We start from the raw sequence: 20,299 nt of genomic DNA on the forward strand, positions 1-20,299 counted from the left end.
CACACCTGACCTCCTCTGACTGGCACACCTGACCTCCTCTGACTGGCACACCTGACCTCCTCTGACTGGCACACCTGACCTCCTCTGACTGGCACACCTGAGCTCCTCTGACTGGCACACCTGACCTCCTCTGACTGGCACACCTGACCTCCTCTGACTGGCACACCTGACCTCCTCTGACTGGCACACCTGACCTCCTCTGACTGGCACACCTGACCTCCTCTGACTGGCACACCTGACCTCCTCTGACTGGCACACCTGACCTCCTCTGACTGGCACACCTGACCTCCTCTGACTGGCACACCTGACCTCCTCTGACTGGCACACCTGACCTCCTCTCACTGGCACACCTGACCTCCTCTGACTGGCACACCTGACCTCCTCTGACTGGCACACCTGACCTCCTCTGACTGGCACACCTGACCTCCTCTGACTGGCACACCTGACCTCCTCTGACTGGCACACCTGACCTCCTCTGACTGGCACACCTGACCTCCTCTCACTGGCACACCTGACCTCCTCTGACTGGCACACCTGACCTCCTCTGACTGGCACACCTGACCTCCTCTGACTGGCACACCTGACCTCCTCTGACTGGCACACCTGACCTCCTCTGACTGGCACACCTGACCTCCTCTGACTGGCACACCTGACCTCCTCTGACTGGCACACCTGACCTCCTCTGACTGGCACACCTGACCTCCTCTGACTGGCACACTTGACCTCCTCTGACTGGCACACCTGACCTCCTCTGACTGGCACACCTGACCTCCTCTGACTGGCACACCTGACCTCCTCTCACTGGCACACCTGACCTCCTCTGACTGGCACACCTGACCTCCTCTGACTGGCACACCTGACCTCCTCTGACTGGCACACCTGACCTCCTCTGACTGGCACACCTGACCTCCTCTGACTGGCACACCTGACCTCCTCTCACTGGCACACCTGACCTCCTCTCACTGGCACACCTGACCTCCTCTGACTGGCACACCTGACCTCCTCTGACTGGCACACCTGACCTCCTCTGACTGGCACACCTGACCTCCTCTGACTGGCACACCTGACCTCCTCTGACTGGCACACCTGACCTCCTCTGACTGGCACACCTGACCTCCTCTGACTGGCACACCTGACCTCCTCTGACTGGCACACCTGACCTCCTCTGACTGGCACACCTGACCTCCTCTGACTGGCACACCTGACCTCCTCTGACTGGCACACCTGACCTCCTCTGACTGGCACACCTGACCTCCTCTGACTGGCACACCTGAGCTCCTCTGACTGGCACACCTGACCTCCTCTGACTGGCACACCTGACCTCCTCTGACTGGCACACCTGACCTCCTCTGACTGGCACACCTGAGCTCCTCTGACTGGCACACCTGACCTCCTCTGACTGGCACACCTGAGCTCCTCTGACTGGCACACCTGACCTCCTCTGACTGGCACACCTGACCTCCTCTCACTGGCACACCTGACCTCCTCTGACTGGCACACCTGACCTCCTCTGACTGGCACACCTGACCTCCTCTCACTGGCACACCTGACCTCCTCTCACTGGCACACCTGACCTCCTCTGACTGGCACACCTGAGCTCCTCTGACTGGCACACCTGAGCTCCTCTGGCTGGCACACCTGACCTCCTCTGACTGGCACACCTGACCTCCTCTCACTGGCACACCTGACCTCCTCTGACCGGCACACCTGACCTCCTCTCACTGGCACACCTGACCTCCTCTGACTGGCACACCTGACCTCCTCTGACTGGCACACCTGACCTCCTCTGACTGGCACACCTGACCTCCTCTGACTGGCACACCTGACCTCCTCTGACTGGCACACCTGACCTCCTCTGACCGGCACACCTGACTTCCTCTGACTGGCACACCTGACCTCCTCTGACTGGCACACCTGACCTCCTCTGACTGGCACACCTGACCTCCTCTGACTGGCACACCTGACCTCCTCTGACTGGCACACCTGACCTCCTCTGACCGGCACACCTGACCTCCTCTCACTGGCACACCTGACCTCCTCTGACCGGCACACCTGACCTCCTCTGACTGGCACACCTGACCTCCTCTGACTGGCACACCTGAGCTCCTCTGACTGGCACACCTGACCTCCTCTGACTGGCACACCTGACTGGCACACCTGACTGGCACACCTGACCTCCTCTGACTGGCACACCTGACCTCCTCTGACTGGCACACCTGACCTCCTCTCGCTGGCACACCTGACCTCCTCTGACTGGCACACCTGACCTCCTCTGACTGGCACACCTGACCTCCTCTGACTGGCACACCTGACCTCCTCTCACTGGCACACCTGACCTCCTCTGACTGGCACACCTGACCTCCTCTGACTGGCACACCTGAGCTCCTCTGGCAGTGACAGACAGCAGACTGGCAGAAAGATGGCATTTCCCCCACTTCAAAAGCCCCTAGCCCCGCCCACTAGCTGGGAGCAATTAGACAGGGGAATTAATAAATGGGTTATTTTGTCATGTACAGCATAAATAAGTATGAGATGTGTAAAAAGTATTCACACTGTACTTTTGTGTTTGTAAAGCAGTCATTTTTGTCCCCAGTGTATTCAGGCTTAGACAACTTTCAAATGTCTTCAACACCCACTTACTGACAATCATGGTTTGGCCCACATTAGGCATAATTAGTCCAAGCAGGTGTGCTCACCTCAGCCCCGCCCCCTCACTCTTTTAGCCACACCTTCAGAGCCATGGTGATTGACAGCTTGCAACTTGTTTGTGGAGCCTTTTCACCAACACTATTGAATGTTTGCAGTCCATCAATGTTGAGCTTCTTAACAAATGTGAGGAAGCCAAAGGTCAAACACTGACAATATACTTGCAGTATTTAGTAGATTATTGATGATATCAGCAGGAATACTTGCAGTATTTAGTAGATTATTGATGATATCAGCAGGAATACTTGCAGTATTTAGTAGATTATTGCTGATATCAGCAGGAATACTTGCAGTATTTAGTAGATTATTGATGATATCAGCAGGAATACTTGCAGTATTTAGTAGATTATTGATGATATCAGCAGGAATACTTGCAGTATTTAGTAGATTATTGATGATATCAGCAGGAATACTTGCAGTATTTAGTAGATTATTGCTGATATCAGCAGGAATACTTGCAGTATTTAGTAGATTATTGATGATATCAGCAGGAATACTTGCAGTATTTAGTAGATTATTGATGATATCAGCAGGAATACTTGCAGTATTTAGTAGATTATTGATGATATCAGCAGGAATACTTGCAGTATTTAGTAGATTATTGATGATATCAGCAGGAATACTTGCAGTATTTAGTAGATTATTGATGATATCAGCAGGAATACTTGCAGTATTTAGTAGATTATTGATGATATCAGCAGGAATACTTGCAGTATTTAGTAGATTATTGATGATATCAGCAGGAATACTTGCAGTATTTAGTAGATTATTGATGATATCAGCAGGAATACTTGCAGTATTTAGTAGATTATTGATGATATCAGCAGGAATACTTGCAGTATTTAGTAGATTATTGATGATATCAGCAGGAATACTTGCAGTATTTAGTAGATTATTGATGATATCAGCAGGAATACTTGCAGTATTTAGTAGATTATTGATGATATCAGCAGGAATACTTGCAGTATTTAGTAGATTATTGATGATATCAGCAGGAATACTTGCAGTATTTAGTAGATTATTGATGATATCAGCAGGAATACTTGCAGTATTTAGTAGATTATTGATGATATCAGCAGGAATACTTGCAGTATTTAGTAGATTATTGATGATATCAGCAGGAATACTTGCAGTATTTAGTAGATTATTGATGATATCAGCAGGAATACTTGCAGTATTTAGTAGATTATTGATGATATCAGCAGGAATACTTGCAGTATTTAGTAGATTATTGATGATATCAGCAGGAATACTTGCAGTATTTAGTAGATTATTGATGATATCAGCAGGAATACTTGCAGTATTTAGTAGATTATTGCTGATATCAGCAGGAATACTTGCAGTATTTAGTAGATTATTGATGATATCAGCAGGAATACTTGCAGTATTTAGTAGATTATTGATGATATCAGCAGGAATACTTGCAGTATTTAGTAGATTATTGATGATATCAGCAGGAATACTTGCAGTATTTAGTAGATTATTGATGATATCAGCAGGAATACTTGCAGTATTTAGTAGATTATTGATGATATCAGCAGGAATACTTGCAGTATTTAGTAGATTATTGCTGATATCAGCAGGAATACTTGCAGTATTTAGTAGATTATTGCTGATATCAGCAGGAATACTTGCAGTATTTAGTAACATGATGAAATGAGTATCACAGACAGTTACAAATAACTACTTAGTATTAAGGTCTGGTACGGACTCAATGCTGTCTTTTTTTCTTGTTGAAGTGGAATGTTTGAACAATGCGGACACGTTTGTTCCTGGATATTTTCTAAGCCTGCCTCTGTATGTGTAAGTACTGTACAGCTATAATTATTTGACAAATGTCACCTTTTACAGTGTTCAGTTAACAAAATGTACGTGTAGCTTGTGTGCTATTGTGTGCTCAGCTGTTGTGTAGCTGCTAGCTCCTAGTAGCCTATAGCCTAGCATGTTTACCTTTTGTTAATGACTTAAGTAAAATAAAATAAATTGTCTTTTTTGGAGGACATTTCGATGTCATCTTTGTGTTAACACTCTGATTGTATCGCACATGATATCACACACACACGAAAAGCATTGCAAGACTGCTTGTATCGCACATGATATTGAACAGAAGTAAACACTCTTCAGGACTGCATGTATCTCACATGATATCACACACACACGAAAAACATTGCAAGACTGCATGTATCGCACATGATATCACACACACACGAAAAACATTGCAAGACTGCTTGTATTGCACATGATATCAAACAAAAGTAAACACTCCTCAGGACTGCATGTATCGCACATGATATCACGCACAAGTAAACACTGCAGGACTGCTTGTTTCACACACGATATCACACAGAAGTAAACACTCCTCAGGACTGCATGTATCGCACATGATATCACACAGAAGTAAACACTCCTCAGGACTGCATGTATCGCACATGATATCACGCACAAGTAAACACTGCAGGACTGCTTGTATCACACATGATATCACACAGAAGTAAACACTCCTCAGGACTGCATGTATCGCACATGATATCACGCACAAGTAAACACTGCAGGACTGCTTGTTTCACACACGATATCACACAGAAGTAAACACTCCTCAGGACTGCATGTATCGCACATGATATCACACAGAAGTAAACACTCCTCAGGACTGCATGTATCGCACATGATATCACACAGAAGTAAACACTCCTCAGGACTGCATGTATCGCACATGATATCACGCACAAGTAAACACTGCAGGACTGCTTGTATCACACATGATATCACACAGAAATAAACACTCCTCAGGACTGCATGTATCGCACATGATATCACGCACAAGTAAACACTGCAGGACTGCTTGTTTCACACACGATATCACACAGAAGTAAACACTCCTCAGGACTGCATGTATCGCACATGATATCACACACAAGTAAACACTCCTCAGGACTTGATGTATCGCACATGATATCACACACAAGTAAACACTCTGCAGGACTGCTTGTATCACACATGATATCACACACAAGTAAACACTCCTCAGGACTTGATGTATCGCACATGATATCACACACAAGTAAACACTCTGCAGGACTGCTTGTATCGCACATGATATCACACAGAAGTAAACACTCCTCAGGACTGCATGTATCGCACATGATATCACACAGAAGTAAACACTCCTCCGGACTGCATGTATTGCACATGATATCACACAGAAGTAAACACTCCTCAGGACTTGATGTATCGCACATGATATCACACACAAGTAAACACTCTGCAGGACTGCTTGTTTCACACACGATATCACACAGAAGTAAACACTCCTCAGGACTGCATGTATCGCACATGATATCACACAGAAGTAAACACTCCTCAGGACTGCATGTATTGCACATGATATCACACAGAAGTAAACACTCCTCAGGACTGCATGTATCGCACATGATATCACACAGAAGTAAACACTCCTCAGGACTGCATGTATCGCACATGATATCACACAGAAGTAAACACTCCTCAGGACTGCATGTATCGCACATGATATCACACAGAAGTAAACACTCCTCAGGACTGCATGTATCGCACATGATATCACACAGAAGTAAACACTCCTCAGGACTGCATGTATTGCACATGATATCACACAGAAGTAAACACTCCTCAGGACTTGATGTATCGCACATGATATCACACAGAAGTAAACACTCTACAGGACTGCTTGTTTCACACATGATATCACACAGAAGTAAACACTCCTCAGGACTGCATGTATTGCACATGATATCACACAGAAGTAAACACTCCTCAGGACTTGATGTATCGCACATGATATCACACAGAAGTAAACACTCTGCAGGACTGCTTGTATCACACATGATATCACACAGAAGTAAACACTCCTCATGACTTGATGTATCGCACATGATATCACACACAAGTAAACACTCTGCAGGACTGCTTGTATCACACATGATATCACACAGAAGTAAACACTCCTCATGACTTGATGTATCGCACATGATATCACGCACAAGTAAACACTCTTCAGGACTGCTTGTTTCACACACGATATCACACAGAAGTAAACACTCCTCATGACTTGATGTGTCGCACATGATATCACACACAAGTAAACACTCTGCAGGACTGCTTGTTTCACACACGATATCACACAGAAGTAAACACTCCTCAGGACTGCATGTATTGCACATGATATCACACAGAAGTAAACACTCCTCAGGACTGGATGTATCGCACATGATATCACACACAAGTAAACACTCTGCAGGACTGCTTGTTTCACACACGATATCACACAGAAGTAAACACTCCTCAGGACTGCATGTATCGCACATGATATCACACACAAGTAAAAAAACATTGCAAGAGTCCTTGTACGGCACACGATATCACACATTATACATGCAAGCCCATATCATCAGATAGCTGTTTTTTGAAGATATTTGAGGGATATCGGACATTTTCTCCAGTTGAAGGGCAGCTCTCCCTCCAGCGTTAGCAGCACTGGTGTTGCCACATGTTTGCTGGCAGTGGTAGTACGCGGCTGCACACTGACTACTCTAAAGTGTCCTCGCTTGACAGGAGGAATATTTTCTCTTCCTCACTCCAGAAATCACTAAGTCAGAATGCAGATTAGAGTGGTCTTCCTGTATCGTCTTGTGATATCACCACCTGCTCTTCCACTCCTGGCCGTCTGTGTGTTTGGGATGCTAATGTGCTAATGTGCTAACGCTCCAGTCGCCAGGGGCGCCGCTGGAACCGCCTGTGGCGCAGGAAGTGTCGGGTGGCGGTGAAGTCTGCGGTCTTCTACTGGATGGTCATCGTCTTGGTCTTCCTCAACACGCTCACCATTGCCTCCGAGCACCACCAGCAAGCCCAATGGCTCACTCGCCTTCAAGGTGCCACAACTCTTTAGCTCCTCCCACACATCTTAATACACTTTGGGATTCTTACACACCAACTGTTTGAAAGCACACCAAATTGACATTTTATTAATCCTCTGCTCCTTCTATTTATAGCACGTGAGTACACACACACACACACACACACACACACACACACACACACACACACACACACACACACACACACACACACACAGACAACTTTGAGGGATTGTGGTGTGGGGAGGCATGTCATGGCAGGGCAGGGGGATGACGAGGATGGGGCTCCAGTCCTCCTGTTTTGTCCCCTGCTCGTCATGGCAGGGCAGGGGGATGACGAGGATGGGGCTCCAGTCCTCCTGTTTTGTCCCCTGCTCGTCATGGCAGGGCAGGGGGATGACGAGGATGGGGCTCCAGTCCTCCTGTTTTGTCCCCTGCTCGTCATGGCAGGGCAGGGGGAGATGAGGATGGGGCTCCAGTCCTCCTGTTTTGTCCCCTGCTCGTCCGTCCCTCAATCTTAGCTGCATATTAGACATTTAGGGTATTGGGTTTGCGGCCCTGCGATGAGGTGGCGACTTGTCCAGGGTGTACCCCGCCTTCCAGCGCCCCCCGCGACCCCAAAAGGGAATAAGCGGTAGAAAATGGATGGATGGATGGTATTGGGTTTGCGTTCAGGGTTTGGGGGGCTCAGCTTGGTTGAGACCCACCATGACCTTGATGGCATCATCAGTTCCCACAAGCACACCTACGTCACTCCCGCTCCAGTAGTCAAGTGAATTATATTTATATAGCGCTTTTTCTCTAGTGACTCAAAGCGCTTTACATAGTGAAACCCATTATCTAATATTTACATATAAAGCAGTGTGGGTGGCACTGGGAGCAGGTGAGTTAAGTGTCTTGCCCAAGGACACAGCGGCAGTGACTAGGATGGCGAAAGCAGGGATCGAACTTGCAACCCTCAAGTTGCTGGCACGGCCACTCTACCAACCGAGCTATACCGCCCCGATAGTACACACCTGACTAGGGACTGGAGGTGGGCTGACCTCCTGACACTGTGGGGGCCTTGTACACATGCAGGGGGGGTTGGGGTTTCGGACATACGGCGCACCCCTCATTGTCTCCTCGGCTGGCGCGGGTTGGGGGGATTGTGTGCAGGTGGTGCTTGTCGGGGCTGGCGAACTTGCCGGCTTCATATTCGTTTATTGTCGTGTTGGTTGGCTTGTCGGGTGTGAGCCTGGGATGTCCTGGCACCCTGCTGGGCCGCCGTCTGGGAGGGGCTTGTCGAGGGTTGTCCCTGGGGGGGGGGGGGCTGCACTGTGGGGCTTGGGGGAGGAGATGGGCTGGTTCTTAGTGGATGTATATATACATATACACATACATGTATATATACATACATGTGTATATATATACATATTATATATATATATATATATATATAATATGTATATATATATATGTGTGTGCATATGTATGTATGTATGTATATATATGCGTGTATGTACATATGTATATATACATATGTAAATACGCATATATGTATGTGTGTGTGTGCGTGTGTGCGTGTATATATGTGTATATATATATATATATATATATGCCACCCTGTAAAAGACAAGCGGTAGAAAACTGGATGGATGGATATATACTGTATTCATATATGGATATAAATGAATCATCCAGCAAAAGCGGAAGAAGAATGTTTGTGTGTGCTCACTGGAGCTGGAAGTCAAGTTGTTGTGGTCGCCGCCCAGACGGCGCCAACAAAGTCCTGCTGGCCATGTTCACGCTGGAGATGCTGCTGAAGATGTACAGTTTGGGGCTGCAGGCCTACTTGGTGTCTCTGTTCAACCGCTTCGACTGCTTCGTGGTGTGCGGCGGCCTGGTGGAGACCGTCCTGGTGGAGCTGGCCATCATGTCTCCGCTCGGCATCTCCGTCTTGCGCTGCGTCCGCCTGCTGAGGATCTTCAAGGTCACGCGGTGAGTTGAAGTTGTGATGGGGTTCCTGTGGTCCTCATCTGCACACCCGCGTCTGACTCCGGACTTCTTGCTCTTCAGCCACTGGGCGTCTCTGAGCAACCTGGTGGCCTCGCTGCTCAACTCCATGAAGTCCATCGCCTCCTTGCTGCTGCTCCTCTTCCTCTTCATCATCATCTTCTCCCTGCTGGGCATGCAGCTCTTTGGGGGCAAGTTCAACTTTGACCAGACCCTCACCAAACGCAGCACCTTCGACAACTTCCCCCAGGCTCTCCTCACCGTCTTCCAGGTCTGTTCAACCACTCACTATTTCTTCTTCATCTCCTCCTCCGCTATGTGTGCCGGCAAGACCCAGGTCACCTCCAAAGGAACTGCACTATAGGGGCTAACACAGAGGAACTACTTTTAGAGAGCCAGCTACCTTATACTGCTATATTGACATATTGAGCTGCTGCATCACCTCTGAGACGGTGAAAGTTCATTCTGCATTATACTTTCACCTGAATAGTAGAAGGTTGTGGACATAAACCCACTGGTTGGCCCACTTTGACAGCCAATTTAGACCCAGAGATGGACATAATCTGACAAATAGGTCAATTTTGACATCCAATTTAAAACTGGAGATTGACATAATCTGACAAATAGGTCAATTTTGACATACAATTTAGACCCGGAGAAGGATATAATCTGACAAATTTGTGACGCTTGTGTGGCATTGTAATGCCGGATTGGTTCTTCCGGGGATGCGTCGAAGCGATGAACACAACAAGGTAAGTTATAAATGGATTTATTAAATAATAAAAGGCTAGGAACAAAAACACTGCTGTAAAGAGAAAGCAAACCAAAAACAGAAAAACAGTTCCTCAGCATGTGAGCTGGAATAAACAAATGGCTTAGCGTAAAAGCTAGCGAGAATATACATACAAAGATGAAGGTCGAGAGTCGTCAGTGTTGCGCGTGGGCAAATTAGGATCCGAGACTGAACAAAGAAAAGAGGAAAGCTTATATAGGGAGAAATCAAGGAGAACCAGGTGTGTAGAAAACGAGGAGCAGGTGAAATCAATGTGTAACCATGGTAACGGACTAAACAGGAAGTAAGTGGGTCAGAAGAGAATGAAACAAAGATGGAAAAATAAACATGTGAAGATCTGAGTCACAGATCGCAACAGTATTCCCCCCCCCAAAAAGACAGATTCCAGATGTCTCAAAGAAAACAAAAACAAATAAGAAACAACTTGAACCCCCTCCCCAAAAACAGAGTCCACAAACGAAGGGAGGGCGGAGGGAGGCCACGGTGGAGGGTCGCCAAGTCGTGTGTCCCCGAATCCACCGAGGACAAGTCAAGTGGCGGCGGCGGATGGAACGCCGCTGCCGAACAAGTTTTGGCGGGCGACCTCGAAAAGGCCACATTAGTGGCCGCCTCGCAGGATGAGGTGCCCGGCGAGGCGGACGACCCGGGCACGGCCACATCCGTGGCCGACATGGAGGAGGGAGTGTCTGGCGAGGAGGATGACCTCGCAGAGGCCACGCCCGTGGTCGACGTGGTGGACGACGCCTCAGCACCGAAATCCCAGCAGGCTTGGAAGCAGCAGACGAGGGTGCGGGGACTGCAGCCAAAGCAGGCCCGAGTGCAGCTGGCGAGGATGATGCGGGTGCTGCAGCCGCAGGAGTCGTCGGAGGCGGCCTGGGAGCCGCAGGAGTCGTCGGAGGCGGCCTGGGAGCCGCAGGAGTCGTCGGAGGCGGCCTGGGAGCCGCAGGAGTCGTCACTGGTGTGAGCTCCAGCCTCATCGTCGGCGCCGGTGTGGGCTCCAGCTTCTTCGTCGGCAGTGCTTGGCGGCGTGGAGCTGGTACCGGCGCTTGTCGAGGAGCTGGCACTGGAGTGGGCTCCAGCCCTGTCGACACAGGTGAAGGTTCCAGCCCCGTCGTTGACGCTGGTGTGGGCTCCAGCCCCGTCGTCGACGCTGGTGTGGGCTCCAGCCCCGTCGTCGGCGGTGCTTGGCGGCGCGGAGCTGGTACCGGCGCTTGGCGGCGTGGAGCTGGTACTGGAGTAGGCTCCAGCTCTGGAGCTGGTACTGGAGTGGGCTCCAGGCTAAAGTCTGTAACTGGTATGAGAACCAGTTCTGGGTCGGAGGCTGGTGTGAGAACCAGGTGGGAGTCTAGTGCTGGCTTGAGAACCAGGCTAGAAACATCAGTTTCTGGTGCGAGAACCAGACTACAGTTAAGTGCTGGTGTGAGAACCAAACTGGGAGAAATGCAGAACACCGGTGGTGGAGGATGTGCTTGAGGTAATGACCTCGCGAGTCTGAACACCGGTGGAGGAGGTCTACTTGGTCGTTGTGATTTGACCGGGGGAAACACAGGTGGAGGAGGTCTACAAGGCCGTTGAGACTTGGCCGGGGGAAAAACAGGTGGAGGAGGTCTACCAGGCCGTTGAGACTTGGCCGGGGGAAACACAGGTGGAGGAGGTCTACGAGGAAGAGCTAAGCGGAATACAGGTGGCGGCGGCCTAGGAGGAGCTAGCGGTTTAACGGGCCGAAAAACAGGTAAGGGTGGCCTCATAGGAGGTTGCGGTTTGACAGTTTTAAGAAATGGTAGCGTCTGCGCTACCTCCGCAACACAGCTATAGGCCATAGCCCCCCCCTCCAGACGGGAATCCCAGACCCGTTCCCTGTGGTCAGGGACTGACCATAAGGGAGGGTGGTGGGAGGTTTGGAGGCGGGCAGACTCCTCCCCTCTAACTTGTACACAATTATTAGAAGGCGAAAAAACACTATACTTGGGCGGTGAAAGAGGTTTAAATGGTGGGGTAGAAGAAAAACTAGGTGACTGAGGTTGACTAGAATAATGAGAAAAAATATCCTGATAATTACGTATTTTATCATAAATGTTATTGGTATTCGAAAAAGGTTGGGAATGAAAAGTACTGTCCACAATATAAAAATCTTCTGAAAAAATGTCAACAACAGGGGGCGGTGTTGCGTCACCGGTGGGCGTACCCCAAATGTCGTGACTGCTAGAGTCAGGGGAAAAAAAACAAGCTGGATTACCGGTAGTGGAAGGTGAATCCTGGTCGGGGTGAATTTTGCTGTGTTCGTAGGAAGGATGAAGTGGTGCTGGATAATTACTGCCGTGCGGGGGACCTCTCCACTGGACCCCCCGCCTCTTCGGGGCAGCGCGAACGGCTTCGGAGGGGACTTCAGGCCCACAGTCAAGTCTTTCCTGCTCCCAAGCCACGAGCTCCAACCACAAACCCAAGTCGAAGGGTTCCTCCCGTGGTTTCGACGCGGAAAAACATTTTGATGCTCGGATCCTACTGTGACGCTTGTGTGGCATTGTAATGCCGGATTGGTTCTTCCGGGGATGCGTCGAAGCGATGAACACAACAAGGTAAGTTATAAATGGATTTATTAAATAATAAAAGGCTAGGAACAAAAACACTGCTGTAAAGAGAAAGCAAACCAAAAACAGAAAAACAGTTCCTCAGCATGTGAGCTGGAATAAACAAATGGCTTAGCGTAAAAGCTAGCGAGAATATACATACAAAGATGAAGGTCGAGAGTCGTCAGTGTTGCGCGTGGGCAAATTAGGATCCGAGACTGAACAAAGAAAAGAGGAAAGCTTATATAGGGAGAAATCAAGGAGAACCAGGTGTGTAGAAAACGAGGAGCAGGTGAAATCAATGTGTAACCATGGTAACGGACTAAACAGGAAGTAAGTGGGTCAGAAGAGAATGAAACAAAGATGGAAAAATAAACATGTGAAGATCTGAGTCACAGATCGCAACAAAATTGGTCAACTTTGACAGCCAATTTAGACCCGGAGATGGCCAGAAAGACAGGAACAGTGAGTGATTGTTTTATGTTCATGCATCAGTCTGTCAAACTTTATTTATATAGTCCTTAGTCTCTCAAAGGTCTTCACAAACCACAACCACATCCAATGACTAGAACCCACTTTTGGAGGAAAGAAAGAGTCCAAAAGCCCAAGTTGGGAAAAAGAAGACATCTTGGGAGGGGACCCCCTTCCGGGTGACCGTCTTACATGGATGTGGAGTTTGGGCAGTTATTAATGTTTCATGATCATGTGAGGGTGCTGTTCATCTGTAAACCAGCAGAGGGTCCTGGGAGATCTTCTTCAATGTCATGGGGGAGTGGTCCACACCGGGTCATGTGAGGGTGCTGTTCATCTGTAAACCAGCTGGGAGATCTTCTTCAATGTCATGGGGGAGTGGTCCACACCGGGTCATGTGAGGGTGCTGTTCATCTGTAAACCAGCAGAGGGTCCTGGGAGATCTTCTTCAATGTCATGGGGGAGTGGTCCACACCGGGTCATGTGAGGGTGCTGTTCATCTGTAAACCAGCAGAGGGTCCTGGGAGATCTTCTTCAATGTCATGGGGGAGTGGTCCACACCGGGTCATGTGAGGGTGCTGTTCATCTGTAAACCAGCAGAGGGTCCTGGGAGATCTTCTTCAATGTCATGGGGGAGTGGTCCACACCGGGTCATGTGAGGGTGCTGTTCATCTGTAAACCAGCAGAGGGTCCTGGGAGATCTTCTTCAATGTCATGGGGGAGTGGTCCACACCGGGTCATGTGAGGGTGCTGTTCATCTGTAAACCAGCAGAGGGTCCTGGGAGATCTTCTTCAATGTCATGGGGGAGTGGTCCACACCGGGTCATGTGAGGGTGCTGTTCATCTGTAAACCAGCAGAGGGTCCTGGGAGATCTTCTTCAATGTCATGGGGGAGTGGTCCACACCGGGTCATGTGAGGGTGCGGTTCATCTGTAAACCAGCTGGGAGATCTTCTTCAATGTCATGGGGGAGTGGTCCACACCGGGTCATGTGAGGGTGCTGTTCATCTGTAAACCAGCAGAGGGTCCTGGGAGATCTTCTTCAATGTCATGGGGGAGTGGTCCACACCGGGTCATGTGAGGGTGCGGTTCATCTGTAAACCAGCAGAGGGTCCTGGGAGATCTTCTTCAATGTCATGGGGGAGTGGTCCACACCGGGTCATGTGAGGGTGCTGTTCATCTGTAAACCAGCAGAGGGTCCTGGGAGATCTTCTTCAATGTCATGGGGGAGTGGTCCACACCGGGTCATGTGAGGGTGCTGTTCATCTGTAAACCAGCAGAGGGTCCTGGGAGATCTTCTTCAATGTCATGGGGGAGTGGTCCACACCGGGTCATGTGAGGGTGCGGTTCATCTGTAAACCAGCTGGGAGATCTTGTTCAATGTCATGGGGGAGTGGTCCACACCGGGTCATGTGAGGGTGCTGTTCATCTGTAAACCAGCAGAGGGTCCTGGGAGATCTTGTTCAATGTCATGGGGGAGTGGTCCACACCGGGTCATGTGAGGGTGCTGTTCATCTGTAAACCAGCAGAGGGTCCTGGGAGATCTTGTTCAATGTCATGGGGGAGTGGTCCACACCGGGTCATGTGAGGGTGCGGTTCACCTGTAAACCAGCTGGGAGATCTTGTTCAATGTCATGGGGGAGTGGTCCACACCGGGTCATGTGAGGGTGCGGTTCACCTGTAAACCAGCTGGGAGATCTTCTTCAATGTCATGGGGGAGTGGTCCACACCGGGTCATGTGAGGGTGCTGTTCATCTGTAAACAAGCAGAGGGTCCTGGGAGATCTCTTTCAATGTCATGGGGGAGTGGTCCACACCGGGTCATGTGAGGGTGCTGTTCATCTGTAAACAAGCAGAGGGTCCTGGGAGATCTTGTTCAATGTCATGGGGGAGTGGTCCACACCGGGTCATGTGAGGGTGCTGTTCATCTGTAAACAAGCAGAGGGTCCTGGGAGATCTTGTTCAATGTCATGGGGGAGTGGTCCACACCGGGTCATGTGAGGGTGCGGTTCACCTGTAAACCAGCTGGGAGATCTTCTTCAATGTCATGGGGGAGTGGTCCACACCGGGTCATGTGAGGGTGCGGTTCACCTGTAAACCAGCTGGGAGATCTTCTTCAATGTCATGGGGGAGTGGTCCACACCGGGTCATGACTTACAACAGCTAGCATTTCCTCCAGACTGGTACGTCTCCAGGGATTATCCATAGCCACCTGATAACCTCTTCATGTGGGAGAAGGACAGTTTAGAAAAGAGAAGCAGCAGATCAACTGGTCCAAAAAGGGATCTATTTAAAGGCTAGAGTATCCCAAATAGTTTTAAGATGTAGTAGGGATATTAAAAACGTTACAATTATTTTGTGTAATCCGCCTTAAATCATTCTGACTATTTAAATTGAAGTTAAAGTAGCAATGATTGTCACACACACACTAGGTGTGGTGAAATTATTCTCTGCATTTGACCCATCACCCTTGATCACCCCCTGGGAGGTGAGGGGAGCAGTGAGCAGCAGCGGTGCCGCGCCCGGGAATCATTTATGGTGATTTAACCCCCAATTCCAACCTTAGATGCTGAGTGCCAAACAGGGAGGTAATGGCTCCCATTTTTTTATAGTCTTTGGTATGACTTGGCCGGGGTTTGAACTCACAACCTACCCATCTCAGGACGGACACTCTAACCACTAGGCCACTGAGTACGTTATCTCTTATGGAGATCTTCAGATTGTTTGCTAGGTGCTGCGTCATTATTTGCCACCTCAGTAGAACGCTTGTCCACCTCTGGCACCGTCCCTGCAGAAAAAACATGATGTGAGTTGTGTATTATTCTCAGACAAATGCTATGTGTGCAGGGATTTTCCAGCCTGGCACTGGCTAGTCCTAGCTTAACTGACTCCTCACACAGACTAACAGACTCTGTAATTGCCTGTGACCGGGCTTGCTCTAGTGTAATTAGTCAAGTGTGACTCAAACAAAAATCTATGTTTCTAGACAGACTGATGGCTCCTTCCTGGTAAGGGAGAAGGCCCTCCCTCATCAGCAGGCCCGGTTTGCCCCAGAAACCGGGCCAATTATCAATAAATGTTAGTCCCTGTTGTCTACAGAAGCTAGCCAGCCACTTGTTAAGACAGACTAATCTGCTATATCTCTCATCATTGCCTCTCGCAGGCAGGGGGCCAGAGACAACTACTCCATGCCTGGACATCTTTCTAGCCAGATTACAAGTCCTAGTTCAAGTCTCTGACTGTCTCATCCTAGTGTCCTTGGAGCCGACATGTACAACTATATCTGCGTAGCTAGTGGTGCCAATAGCCTGTCGTAGGTGTTTTACTAGGCCTGTTGCCAGTTAGCCCCTAAGACTGGATTCAATGCCAGGTGCTCTGGTCCCTAAGAATTCATAAATTATGGCTGGTTTGATAAGCTGTATGTCCCGGGTGATGGAGTTCCCTATGACTACGGTGTGCTCTAGGACTAGCGTGGTCCCCAGACGTGTGATGCGCAGGCCCACAATGTGGACACGCCCTGGCATCGTCCAACCACTGCCCCGCTGCCTTGTGGGTTAGTCTGGGAAGACAAAAGGCCAGGGGAGCACACCCAGAGAGAGAAAAGCAAGTGCTGGTAGGCGCACCAGAGGCGGTCCTCCGACAGACTGGAGGTCCAGCAGCCTCCTGCAGCTGTGAGGAGGTGCCGGTCGTCCTGTGTTTCCCTTGCCATCGGATACAGCTCCCCATAGCGAAGAAGTGACGTTGGAGTCTTCGTGTCTCCCTTGTCGTAAAAGACTTCAACGGTGGAGTGGGCGGATGATGGTTGCATGGAAGCTCCCCATCAGTCACAAAGACATTGTGGTGGGGGTCTGTGCACCAGTCTCCCCACTTTAAAAGATTCCACGCACAGGCGTTCTCCTGAAGGCAATCCCACCAACAGGAGGACAATCATACTCATTTCCAGTGATCGCCAATGACGGACTAGCTAAAGGGCTAAATCTATTATGGATCTTGATTGGTTCACCGTGGCTTGTAGGCCGCTTAGGGCTTGGTGCACGCGCGACCAGTCTTGTTCTCGGGGAATAAAACACACTGGTCACTCCAAGTTCTTTTGGATGACATATAAGTTGAGTAAAGGGCTTCACGGTGGCAGAGGGGTTAGTGCGTCTGCCTCACAATACGAAGGTCCTGCAGTCCTGGGTTCAAATCCAGGCTTGGGATCTTTCTGTGTGGAGTTTGCATGTTCTCCCCGTGAATGCGTGGGTTCCCTCCGGGTACTCCGGCTTCCTCCCACCTCCAAAGACATGCACCTGGGGATAGGCCCCTCCCACCTCCAAAGACATGCACCTGGGGATAGGTTGATTGGCAACACTAAATTGGCCCTAGTGTGTGAATGTTGTCTGTCTATCTGTTTTGGCCCTGCGATGAGGTGGCGACTTGTCCAGGGTGTACCCCGCCTTCCGCCCGATTGTAGCTGAGATAGGCGCCAGCGCCCCCCGCGACCCCGAAAGGGAATAAGCGGTAGAAAATGGATGGATGGATGGATAAGTTGAGTAAAAAGGACCACTGAGACAGAGTAGTACTTGGCCAAGTTTTACTTAAAGCTTTAGGAGACCAGCCCTCTCAGCAAGCGAGGTCTAAACTGAAACAGAAAGTCATCTTATGTAGAGCGGAAACCGCCCCTCCCGCCCCAAACCAAATGAAGCTGCTACTTCAAAAGAGATAAGGAACTGGCCAAAACAGCTGACAAACAGGAGCCCTTCAGACAAAACAAAGAGATTATTAGCAGACATTAGATCAAAGCAAGGAGGTCACAACCCAATACAAGCTGCTTTAAACATGACTGGATTAAGAAAGAGCACTTACAAATATCTCATTCTACAAACTGGGCTAGTTAGCTGAATATGGCTTATGCTAATGCTAAATTACCAAGTTACTCTGCTCTAACTGGCGGACACGGTCCTCCTGCAGGGCCAGCCTAGCCAGGTGAAGAACACAAAGCTGTACTTGGGTTTTTACCTTCACTGAGACAACTTCTGGCTGTCTTTGGATCGGGGCTAGCTCAGTAGCTAGCTGGCTGAAAGTGACGCAATGAAAGAAAAAGTGTTTTGTCAGACGACAGAATGTTTTGGAGCAGGGCCAACTAGAAAGCTAGGACTTAGCATGTTTTCCTGGGTCTGATCAGATCAGATCTTGGTCACAACTAGAAAGCTAGCACTTAGCATGTTTTCCTGGGTCAGATCAGATCAGATCTTGGTCACAACTAGAAAGCTAGCACTTAGCATGTTTTCCTGGGCCAGATCAGATCAGATCTTGGTCACAACTCGAAAGCTAGCACTTAGCATGTTTTCCAGGGTCAGATCAGATCTTGGTCACAACTAGAAAGCTAGCACTTAGCATGTTTTCCAGGGTCAGATCAGATCAGATCTTGGTCACAACTAGAAAGCTAGCACTTAGCATGTTTTCCTGGGTCAGATCAGATCAGATCTTGGTCACAACTAGAAAGCAAGCACTTAGCATGTTTTCCAGGGTCAGATCAGATCTTGGTCACAACTAAAAAGCTAGCACTTAGCATGTTTTCCTGGGTCAGATCAGATCAGATCTTGGTCACAACTAGAAAGCTAGCACTTAGCATGTTTTCCTGGGTCAGATCAGATCTTGGTTACAACTAGAAAGCTACAACTTAGCATGTTTTCCTGGTTCAGATCAGATCTTGGTCACAACTAGAAAGCTAGCACTTAGCATGTTTTCCTGGGTCAGATTAGATCAGATCTTGGTCACAACTAGAAAACTAGCACCTAGCATGTTTTCTTGGGTCAGATCAGATCAGATCTTGGTCACAACTAGAAAGCTAGCACTTAGCATGTTTTCCTGGGTCAGATCAGATCAGATCTTGGTCACAACTAGAAAGCTAGCACTTAGCATGTTTTCCTGGGTCAGATCAGATCTTGGTCACAACTAGAGAGCTAGCACTTAACATGTTTTCCTGGGTCAGATCAGATCTTGGTCACAACTAGAAAGCTAGCACTTAGTATGTTTTCCTGGGTCAGATCAGATCAGATCTTGGTCACAACTAGAAAGCTAGCACTTAGCATGTTTTCCAGGGTCAGATCAGATCAGATCTTGGTCACAACTAGAAAGCTAGCACTTAGCATGTTTTCCAGGGTCAGATCAGATCAGATCTTGGTCACAACTAGAAAGCTAGCACTTAGCATGTTTTCCTGGGTCAGATCAGATCAGATCTTGGTCACAACTAGAAAGCTAGCACTTAGCATGTTTTCCTGGGTCAGATCAGATCAGATCTTGGTCATAACTAGAAAGCTAGCACTTAGCATGTTTTCCAGGGTCAGATCAGATCTTGGTCACAACTAGAAAGCTAGCACTTAGCATGTTTTCCTGGGTCAGATGAGATCAGATCTTGGTCACAACTAGAAAGCTAGCACTTAGCATGTTTTCCTGGGTCAGATCAGATCAGATCTTGGTCACAACTAGAAAGCTAGCACTTAGCATGTTTTCCTGGGTCAGATCAGATCAGATCTTGGTCACAACTAGAAAGCTAGCACTTGGCATGTTTTCTTGGGTCAGATCAGATCTTGGTCACAACTAGAAAGCTAGCACTTAGCATGTTTTCCTGGGTCAGATGAGATCAGATCTTGGTCACAACTAGAAAGCTAGCACTTAGCATGTTTTCCTGGGTCAGATCAGATCAGGTCTTGGTCACAACTAGAAAGCTAGCACTTAGCATGTTTTCCTGGGTCAGATCAGATCAGGTCTTGGTCACAACTAGAAAGCTAGCACCTAGCATGTTTTCCTGGGTCAGATCAGATCAGGTCTTGGTCACAACTAGAAAGCTAGCACCTAGCATGTTTTCCTGGGTCAGATCAGATCAGATCTTGGTCAC

At 48.8% G+C, this 20,299-nt stretch overlaps 1 protein-coding gene across 1 annotated transcript in view; it reads left to right on the top strand.

Moving 5' to 3' along the window:
* LOC133544029 (voltage-dependent L-type calcium channel subunit alpha-1D-like) overlaps positions 1 to 20,299 on the top strand; it is a 98,657-nt gene that overhangs the window by 34,271 nt on the left and 44,087 nt on the right. The window contains exons 7-9 of the mRNA XM_061889019.1: positions 7,453 to 7,613; positions 9,350 to 9,575; positions 9,654 to 9,861. Of these exons, the coding sequence (XP_061745003.1) occupies positions 7,453 to 7,613; positions 9,350 to 9,575; positions 9,654 to 9,861 (595 nt within the window). The remainder of the gene's footprint in view (positions 1 to 7,452; positions 7,614 to 9,349; positions 9,576 to 9,653; positions 9,862 to 20,299) is intronic.

The sequence above is a fragment of the Nerophis ophidion genome, linkage group LG27 (genome assembly GCF_033978795.1).
Source record: "Nerophis ophidion isolate RoL-2023_Sa linkage group LG27, RoL_Noph_v1.0, whole genome shotgun sequence".
Taxonomy (NCBI): domain Eukaryota; kingdom Metazoa; phylum Chordata; class Actinopteri; order Syngnathiformes; family Syngnathidae; genus Nerophis; species Nerophis ophidion.